Source organism: Cebus imitator, unplaced genomic scaffold (assembly GCF_001604975.1).
Source record: "Cebus imitator isolate Cc_AM_T3 unplaced genomic scaffold, Cebus_imitator-1.0 Scaffold111, whole genome shotgun sequence".
Taxonomy (NCBI): Eukaryota; Metazoa; Chordata; class Mammalia; order Primates; family Cebidae; genus Cebus; species Cebus imitator.
The window spans coordinates 129,603-139,886 of record NW_016107426.1 but is presented as its reverse complement, the minus strand read 5'-3'; the positions used below and the strand labels follow the sequence as shown (position 1 = coordinate 139,886).

Sequence of the window (10,284 nt, the reverse complement as noted above, 5' to 3'; positions counted from 1 at the left end):
AAGAGTGAAACTCCGTCTCAAAAAAAAAAAAAAAAAAGAAAGAAGGACATTAAATTGAACATTTTAAATAACATAATGTAACAACTCTGGAAACTGGACTTTCCCACCTCTCCTGTTGGTTGTTTTTGCTGTTAATTGTTTTTTGTTGTTTAGTGACTTTTCTAAACTAATTCTGTGTAGTCCGTGTTCACATGCAGCCATTGAAGCCTCTGCTCAGTTAGCTTAGTGCTCTAAATACTAATGACACGACGAAGATTTCTTTAAACACCTGGAACCAATAAGTTTTCCCGTCTTTGCCAAGGGGCTGTGTGTGAAGATTAGGCTATACCTTCAAGCTCAGCCTGGCACTTGACGGTTCTATCCTAGCCTTCACTTTCTGTTGTGCAGATCATCAGGATCAATGGGAGGTAAGATCACAGGGCCTTCTCAAAGCTGTCGTGAACATGCTCACAGGAAATGTGTACACGGCCTTCTAGAGTCTCTCAAATATTTTGGAGCCTTTACAAGCCTCTATGAGCATCTTATTCCTGAGCTTTTCCTTTTAAACTTTTTGATTAGCCCACGTTTGCCCCACTGTTAGCCAATACCTCAGGCAACCAAGAAGTTGAACAATTGCCTATAATCATTTTGTACAAAGGCCTTTGGGGAAAAGGCTTTTCACATTGGGCAAGTTCTGAGTCAGGCCTAAAGACAGCCTGGCAGGTAGGGTATTCCCAGAAACCCCTGGACAGGTCAAATCATGATAGTTCTCTGGGAATAACGCTCCGTCAATGCCCCATTCCTGCTCTTCCCCTCCCATGGCTGCCAGACTGCTGATTTTCACCATGATTGCAGGCTGTTCATTTCTAAGGTTGCCCCCAAGGAAGGGGAAGATAGGAAGAGGCCGAGTTAAAATGCCACAAAGCTCACCGTGCATACTGAAACACAGCCATTTTCCTTGAATAAATGCTCTCCACATTGCTGCAAGCCTTTGTTTAATATCCAGTGTTCTGAAAATAAATTTTTTGACCATTTTTGCCATTTTTTTTTCATGCTTTCGCAAAGAGGAGAATTTGGAGGGGGGACTTCCTCCACCATTTTCACTGATGTCACACACTGTACTCTTTCAATATCAAAAATCATCTTTAAGTAGGCTTTATCCTTTCACATATGTTTTTTTTGAACCAGTTCTCACAACAGGAGGGATATGTGGTGGGAAAATCCACACCGAGCTTTACGGATTAAGTTCTGATGCCCCCTTCAGATGATGTTACTAGGGTTAAGAAATGCCAGTCTCATGTGGAAAGTCTATCTTCCATCATTTATACTGGCAGTGGTTTGCATTTTCAGTAAGAAAAATTGCATAAAAATGAAAAGATAAATTTTGTCTTTAGAGATAGCAGAAACGCAACCATTTCACACTTTCTCTAGGTGTTCTCTGATCATCAGCTGCTCAGGAATGTGCAAGGCTGGGTGTGCCTCATAAGATAAGGAAAAAGATAAACCAAGTAGTGTAACGGGAAAGCCACCACGTCAATTCTCTGTCACAAAAACCAAGCAACATAAGTTCTTGATTTAAACTGTAGGCATCTGCCAGGAACTAGTAACAAGATTATGTCACTGATTTTACTTTGTATAAAGATAAAATGGGAAAAAACTAGGATTTACTTGTTTTTCAGCTAGTAATACTTTGTTAAATATATGTTATGTTAACTGAGTAGAGTGTCATAGAGGCTTAACACGGAATGGTCTGGCAACTCTAATAGAAAAAGTCACCAGTTTCCTGCAGAAACCACATTCTAGTCACAGCTTGTTTGGAAATCCTTACTTACTAGGTCAGTGTTGCTCAAAGGGTGGCTTAAGCACCACCTGCATTCGAGTTATTTGAAGGGCTTGTTACAAATGCAGATTTCGGGATCCCACCCCAGAACTACAGAATAGCTAAGGTTAGTCCTGGGGACATACATTTTAGTTTATTAAAGTTTCTAGGTAGAGACCTTTTACTATAATTTTTTAAACTCCTTTACTGAGGTATAATGACACAATAAATCACACAAATTTAAAGTGTACAATTTGGTAAGTTTTGCCATCTGTATACATCTGTGGGGCATCACCACAGTCAGGAAAATGAACATGTCTGACACCCCCAAAGGTTTGCTCACACCCCTTTGCATTCCCTTTCTCTTGCCCATCCCCATCATCCACCCCAGGTGGTCATCAATCTCCTTTCTATCACTATAGGTTAGTTTGCATTTTCTAGAATTTTGTATGACACGATAAAGTATATACTTTTTTTTGGTCTGGCTTCTCTCCTCAGCATCATTATTCTGAGATTCGTCTATGTTGCATTTTGTAAACAATAGTACATACTTTTGTTGTTGCTGAGTAGTAATTCAGTAGTATTTCACTGTTTGACTAGACCCCATTTTCTTTATCCATTTACTTGTTAACGAACATCCAATTTGTTTCTGCTTTGGGGCTATTTTGAATAATGCTGCTATGAACATGCAAGTACAAGTCTTTGTGTGCACATGTGTTTTCATTTCTCTTGGATAAATACCTAAGAGTGTAATGGTTAGGCCATATGTTAGATGTACATTTAATTTTTTAGGAAATTGCTAACTACTTTCCAAAGTGATTATACCATCCTCCATTTCCATAGTGTGAGAGTTCCTCTTGTGCCATATCCTCACCAATACTTGATATTGTCAGTCTTTTACATTTTCAGACTTCTAATAGGGACATAGTGGTATGTCATTAAGGGTTTAATTTGCCTTTCCCTAATAACTAATGGTTGAACTCACTTTATGTGCTTCTTTGTCATCTTTGTATCTTCTTTGGTGAAGGGTCTGTTCATACCTTTTGCTCATTGTTTTCTTATTATTGAGTTTTGAGAGTTTTTATGTATATCCTAGATACGTGTCCTTTTAATGCTTTGTAAATATTTTCTTTTAGTGTGTGGCATATCTTTTTCTCCTTTTCTCTCTTTCCAAAAGAGTAACTTTTGAAGAGCAAAAGTCTAATTCTTATATTTTAATTATTATAGTATTAAATATTTTCTTTTAGTGTGTGGCATATCTTTTTCTCCTATTCTTCTTATTCCAAAAGAGTAACTTTTGAAGAGCAAAAGACTAATTCTTATAATATTTAATTTTAAAAATTTGTATGAATTATGCTTTTGGTGTCCTGCCTAAGAAATCATTATCCAAACACCACAAAGATTTTCTCCCTCTGTTTTATTCTAGAAGTTTTATAGTTTTACATTTAGGTCCCTGATCCATTTTGGGTTTGTTTGTTTGTTTCTTTTTTTTGGTTTGTATATGGTGTGAGGTATGGATCAGACTTCAGTTCATTGCATATTGATGTTCTAGTTTTTCCATTGCCGATTGCTAAAAACACTATTCTTTCTCCTACTGATTATTTATGTAAGTGTATCTATTTCTGGATGCCTGATTCCTTTCCACTGATCTATTTGTCTACCTTGCCATCATTACCTCACTATGTTGGTTATTGCTGCTTTCTAATAAGTATTAAAATGAGGTAGTTTGAGTACTCTAATTTTGTTCCTCCTTTTTAAAGTTATTTGATTATTCAGTGTCTTTATAATTCCACACATATTTTAGAATCTGCTTGCCAACTTCTCAAAAAAGCTTATTGGGATTTTGATTAGGATTTTGTAAAATCTATAGACCAATTTGGTGAGAACTGACTTCTCAATATTATTAAGCTTTATCTAAAATTTAAATTTTAACTGACTCCCTGCCGCCTTCCCTGCCTTGCAGAAAAAGACAAGTTTGTTATGACATTTATTCAGTTGACAGCTCAGAAACAGATTTCTCAAGCCCTTCTTAAGATTGCACTGTGCTCTCTACTTGTGACAGGATTGCAAAATCTAGATAAGAAGCAAAACCATGCCCCAGCATGTAGTATAAAGGCCCAGAGGAGTTGTCCCAGCCCCTTCCTTTTGCAGATGTACAATCACAGGGTCAATTTCACATAATTTGTCAGCAGCAGAACTGAGTCTCCTGAGCCTGGTGCACCAAGCAGGGTTTGATGAAATGCCTCTGTGAGTGATGCAAATGGCAAGGATTCTAAGAATTCAGAGAGGGCCCACAGTGGATGGTGAGTGAGCAGGAACCAGGGCCCTGGGCTGGACCAGGGGCAGAATGCAGACTCAAAGATATCCAAGCATTGTTGAGAAGGTGGTGTCCAGGGTTCCAAGATCAGAAATATCAGGACTGTCATACCTCATGCCTGCTGAACACATTACAAATCTCTGACATATAAACATTATCACCTAGATTCATTTTTACACCACCCTACAACACCTTTCAACCTTTGGGGATTGTTAAGCATAATAACCCTATACACTGGGCAATATACAGGGACCTCAGGGCCATGGGTGAGAGGAAGGACACTGTGAGCCAACGAGGGATGTGGAGAGAGGGCCTCTTGACATAACCTGGCAGAAGAGGACATCGTACCCAGGTGTTATGGAGTCAGCTAGGGCTTGGGCAGGGAAGAAAAGAGTGTCGCTGATGGTTGAGACACAGAAGCAGGAGAAGCCAAAGAGGGAGGCAGGCGCTGAGGTTTGGGACAAGCTCTTCAGCTGTGGCATCACTACCTGTGATCGGGAGGTGTAGAGAGACTGCCAGGAAAGATCAGGCCCCACCCAGAAGAATGCAGGAGCAGGCAGCGCGGTGGGTGAGAAATACAAGGCAAAGCCCCGGTCCTGGCAGAAATAAAGGCCACCATCCCATCCTAGGAACTGCGCAACATGTGCCAGTCACATCAGTAGTAAAAGGTGGGCCCAGGAACCTTGAAAACCACAGAGCTGCCTCAAAGTGAGTACAGTCAGTGATGATCTGGAGCCCAGCTTGAGAGAGTCAGGGATGGGGTGGAAGGAAATTGAGGTGGATAGGTACGCCTCAAATATCAGGCCGAGGAATTTGGCCTTTATGCTGTGGGAGGTGGTGCAGGGTCCCTGGAGATGGAGATCTGGTGTTATTCTCGTACCTGGGACAACACTTGAGTAAAGAATGTGATTCTTATCGCCATCCCCGGGACTCATGACTTTTTCCCTCATCAAGTCACATAATTTGGGCTCACATGGAAAAAATCAGCATTTGATGGGCATACTGTTTATTTACTGATGCAGTATTAATGGAGCGAACTGTAGAAACTTGGTTGGACCCAGAGTCAATGCACGCGGGAAACTCAACAGGATGGATAGAGAGGAGGGGAGGATGCCAGGATGTGAGCCAGAGTCTGCAGCAGTTTTCTGAACTCCTGGGAAAATAAGATCAAGACCTACACACCTTTATAGATCTTTATAGTATTCTCTCTGTGCACATATATGTATTTAAAAATCAATATGTAAAGCTAATTCAAATTAGCTTAAATTTGAGAGTGTTGTTTTTTGGTTTTTGTTTTTAAATCTTAGACCAAGGAAATCTACAGTTTGAAATGGGCACTGGGTGAGTACTGATTTTTTATTTTAGAGACATGTCAAATGCTTTGGCTGTTTCATTATTGAGTCCATGTCATTGCTTTTATTGCTTTTCTTTTTTTTGTCCCCCTAACACTTGGCTTATTACAAAGAATTTCCAATTTTTAAAAAATATTGGCCAGGTGCAGTGGCTCATGCCTGTAATCCCAGCCCTTTGGGATGCTGAGGCAGATGGATCGCTTGAGTCCAGGAGTTTGAGACCAGCCTGGGTAACATGGTGAAACCCTGTCTCTAACAAAAAAATACAAAAATTAGCCTAGTGTGGTAGTGCGCTTGCAGTCCCAGCTACTCGGGAGGCTGAGGTGGGAGGATCACTTGAACCCAGGAGGTCGAAGCTGCAGTGAGCCTAGATCACATCACTGCACTCTAGCCTGGGTGACAGAGCCAGAGCCTATCTCAGAAATAAATAAGTGCATAAGTACATAAATAAATATAAAAAATAAAATAATAAATCAGTTCCCAACCTCACTGCTAGCCTAGGATATTAAATCAGTTTCAAACCCCACTGCTAGCTAAGATATCTTTTCTGGTGCTTGCTTGCTGTGTTGCCAGTTGAGGTAGACCTGCCAGTTCGAAACCTCCCCTAATTGCCTCGCTTTCGGCTGTTTTCTTGAGCTTTCTATTCCGTTCCTATTTTCACAAGGCTGCCCTGCCTGCTACTTGGCTGAGCAGGTGCACCTACCCTCTGATATTAACTCCCCGGGCTTCCTCCTCTCCGCTCAGAGCCCTCCCGATCATCTTCCTTTCTTTATTCCCCCTTGTCTGGGAGGAGGATGTGCTCACACTTCTTTCAGGGCTAAGTCCTCACTGGTGCTCCTTGCCCCATCTATTCCTACAACTTACAAACAATCTGCATCGGTAATTCCTTTTCCTGTCCAAAGCACTCAGTGAGTTCTCAATGTATGGTTACTGAAAATGCCTGTCGACTGTGATCCAGTTCTGGTACAGGAGTCTGCTTAGTTTTTCTAAAGCTCATTTGGCCCGCTCCTCTGTGGAAACCTCCTAGACCCTAACCCCAAAAGGTGAGGGCTCCAGAAAACAGCCGTTTCTCCCCCTCCTCTCTGCCCCCACACTTATATAGTACTCTATTGCAGTGTTTAATATGCTATAATTTTATGATGTGTTTACATTTCCTCCCTATAGACCATGAATTCCTCTAGGGCATGGAGGCTGTCTTATTAGTTTTAGCTTCCCTCAGGCCTCATCTACCAGAGCCTGGCACTTGTGTAGGTGCTCAGTAAATGTTTAGTGAGCAAACAAATGAAAGAACTCATAGAATAATCGGATGAGGCCAGCAAAGCACTCTACAAGCAAGGCCGGGGGAGACGAGGTTTGACTCAGGCATGTCTTATTCCTCTTGGACCTCCAGTGCTTAGTAGGTGTTTACTCTCTGGATTCGTCCAACCTAAAGGAGTTCTATAATAGTTGACATTTCGGGTCAATAAAGAGGAAGGAAGGAGCTGTAGTGAGCCAGTGAAGACATTTTTCAGAAGACAAAGGGGATTCTTCCTCCTCACCTCTTGCCCTTTAAGATTTCTAGCCAATTAGATGTGTGCTGTGTAATCCAACAAGGAGTGTCCTTTGGACATTTCCTTACTGCATATCACCTGCCGAGCTGAGGCAGGTCTTCCACTACAGGTAAGGGAGGAGCAGCGGTCCTCGAGACCCAGACTGGAGATGTGCTAGGTGAGCCAGCGCTACTCCGACTGGTAGGGGAGGGATGTGTGTGTCATTCCTTCCAGTGACTCAGTGTTCATGTTGATTTCTCTAAAGGAAAGGCAGTGGAGGAGTGGGCTGCGGACCATGGATTGAAGATATGGAAAGGGCTGCCACCAGCAAGGAAGACCCAGCCTCCAGCACAGGAGGGGTTAAAGGTAAGGAGGGTCCTGTGGGAGAGTGGAGCACAGAAGCAGTGGGATGATGCCTGCTGCTTAGATGCTAAGGAAGACACCACCTAGGGCCCAGCCCTTCTTTAGTTAAATGAGGGAGAAAAAAGAAAGCATTTTACCACTATGTGGTGTAAAATCGATTTCCTGCTATTCATTTGTGTAGAACAAATTGGGCCAGAATTAACATGACGGGCAAATGTCTCACACGGAGAAGTCTGGGAGCAGCCCCTTATCCATGGTTTCGCTTTCCAGGTTTCAGTTACTCTTAGGCGACTGCTGTCCAAATAGCAAATGGAAAATTACAGAAATAAACAGTCAGGGAGTTTTAAATGATGCGCCATCCCGAGCAGAGTGACGAAGTCTCGGGCCTTCCGCTGTGTCTTGCGTGGGACACGAATTATCCCTGTGTGCAGCGTGTTCCCGCCGTCTGTGCTCCCCACCCTGCCAGCCTGAGTCACTGGTAGCCGTCTTGGAGATTAAATGGACTGTCTTAGGGTAACAGTGCTTGTGTTCACGTTATGCTTATCTTACTTAATAATGGCCCCCAAAGCATAGTAGTCATGCTGGAGATTCAGATATGCCAAAGAGAAGCCGCCAGATGCTTCCTTTAAGTGAAAAGGTGAAAGTTCTTGACTTTACAAGAAAGAAAAAAAATCATATGCTGAGGTTGCTGAGATCTACAATAAAAAGGAATCGTCTACCCATGACATTGTGAAGAAGGAGAAAGAAATTTTTACAGGTTTTGCTGTCGCATCTCAAACTGCCAGAGTTACGGCAGCAGTACCAAGATGAGAAAGGAGTTACATCGGTGTGGGTGGAAGACGAATAGAAACACGTTCCCGCTGAGGGCAGTTCAGTTCGGTAATCACTGCGGTTTCAGGCACCCGCTGGGGATCCTGGAAGGTAGCCCCCCAGGATAAAGGGGGACTGCTGTGCATGTGCTTATAAATGTGTCCAAACCCAAGGAATGCACAACACCAAGCATGAACCATGACGTGAGCTCCAGACTGTGGGTGAATGTGGTATCTTCAGGGTAGGTTTGTCCATTGTAACAAATGTGCTTCTCTGGACATGGATAGTGGGGGAGGCCGTGCACGTGTGAGCACAGGGGATGTGTGGGAAATCTTTGTACCTTCCTCTCAGTTTCCCTTTGAACCTAAAACTGCTCTAAAAAAATAAAGTCAGCTGGGCGCAGTGGCTCATGCCTGTAATCACAGCACTCTGGGAGGCTGAGGCAGACGGATCACCTGAGGTCAGGAGTTGAAAACCAGTGTGGCCAACATGGTGAAACCCTATCTCTACTAAAAATACGGTCAGGCATGGTGGCTCATGCCTGTAATCCCAGCACTTTGGAAGCCTGAGGTGGGTGGATCATTTGAGGTCAGGAGTTCGAGACCATCCTGGTCAACATGGTGACACCTCATCTCTGCTAAAAATACAAAAATTAGCTGGGCATGGTGGTGCGTGCCTGTAATACCAGCTACTTGGGAGGCTAAGGCAGGAGAATCGCTTGAACCAGGGAGTCTAAGGTTGCAGTGAGCCGAGTTCGCGCTACTACACTCCAGCCTGGTGAAAGAGCAAGACTCCGTCTCAAAAAGAAAAAAAAAAAATTAGCCAGGTGTGGTGGTAGGCATCTGTAATCCCAGCTACTTGGGAGGCCAAGGGAGGAGAATTGCTTGAACCTCTGGGAGGCAGAGGTTGCAGTGAGCCGAGATCGCACCATTGCACTCCAGCCTGGGCAATAAGAGAGAAACTCCTTCTCAAATAAACAAATTAATTAAATTAAGTCTTCTAAAAAAGTTTTTAAAACAAACCACACATGGAATTAGGGTAGAGAGTATTGGCAGCCTGCCCAGATCCTCCTCCTGGGCTGTTGCCCACATGTCTGCTGCTGATAGCTAACCTCAGTGTCTACACATTTGAGAGGTTAGAGGTTAGCTGACAACAGCTCACAGTTGTGCCCTTCAGACAGCTGCCCTCACCTAACCAGGGCCGTCCAGCCAGGAAATGCCCGTGAGGTCATGCATGAGGTCAAGGCGGAGTAGGCCGCTGCTGTCAGCCCGGGAGGTCAAGGGCATCTACCCAGACATCCTCATTCCCAGGGAGGCTTACAGCCCACCGTGGCTTACTGATTCAGGGTACGGAGGCCAGTCCTTTCGCGGGATGGTGACCTGTGGTGTCGTCCATGCTCCAGCGCTGCCCAGAGGCTCAGGCTGATGCTAGACTTCCGCCACGCCCACGTCTGTGCCTGGCTTCCTCCCTGCCCCGGCTTCAGCCCTCACTGTCTCCAGGCTTCATCTGAAAGCCCTTTCTCAATAACACATTTGCAAAGGCTGCTTCTGGGGAACCTGACTGAAGACTGTTAGCACCAGGAGGGGTCCTAGAATGGATGGGATTCTGGTGTTGACTCCCTGCCGGCCAAACGGCCGTGAGGACCTCCCTACTGGTGGTAAGTGGAGTGCTGAGAGTCCGAGGTCACCACAGGGGAAGGTCTGAGCAACTGAAGGGCTCCAGCAGGCCGGGCACCAGGACTCTCAATGCTCCGCTTCACACCAGTAACGAGAGGTTTGAGGAAACTATTATCTATCAGGAAGGCAGATTGGGAGGCTGTTGCTAAGAGCCTCCCATTGGTCCATTGAAGAGAGAAAGCAACGGACTCAGACTAATTACCAACTTAAAGCACAGGATCAGAATCGGGGGCCTCCCTGCCAACATTTAGCCTCTCATCTCCTGCAGAGGCAGGCTGGGCCAGTGAAAGTGGCAGAATTTGAGAGAAGAAAGAATCCTCAGCCCAGGCAAGTCTGCCCTCTGGTCACTTTTGGGCTCCTAGTGCCAGTAGATGAGTAAAGTCAGACCCTCAGAAGGAAGATAAGGGACGCAGAAACTGGGAATGAGGGTGTCTGGGAA

The 10,284-nt window shown here is 44.2% G+C and overlaps 1 protein-coding gene across 1 annotated transcript in view; it reads left to right on the top strand.

The window, feature by feature from the left end:
- MCF2L2 (MCF.2 cell line derived transforming sequence-like 2) overlaps nucleotides 1-9,694 on the top strand; it is a 235,861-nt gene extending 226,167 nt beyond the window's left edge. The window contains exons 28-30 of the mRNA XM_037741919.1: nucleotides 5,423-5,456; nucleotides 7,262-7,365; nucleotides 9,555-9,694. Coding sequence (XP_037597847.1) covers nucleotides 5,423-5,456; nucleotides 7,262-7,365; nucleotides 9,555-9,679 — 263 coding nt within the window. The 3' untranslated portion in view covers nucleotides 9,680-9,694. The remainder of the gene's footprint in view (nucleotides 1-5,422; nucleotides 5,457-7,261; nucleotides 7,366-9,554) is intronic.
- Nucleotides 9,695-10,284: the final 590 nt, after the last annotated feature.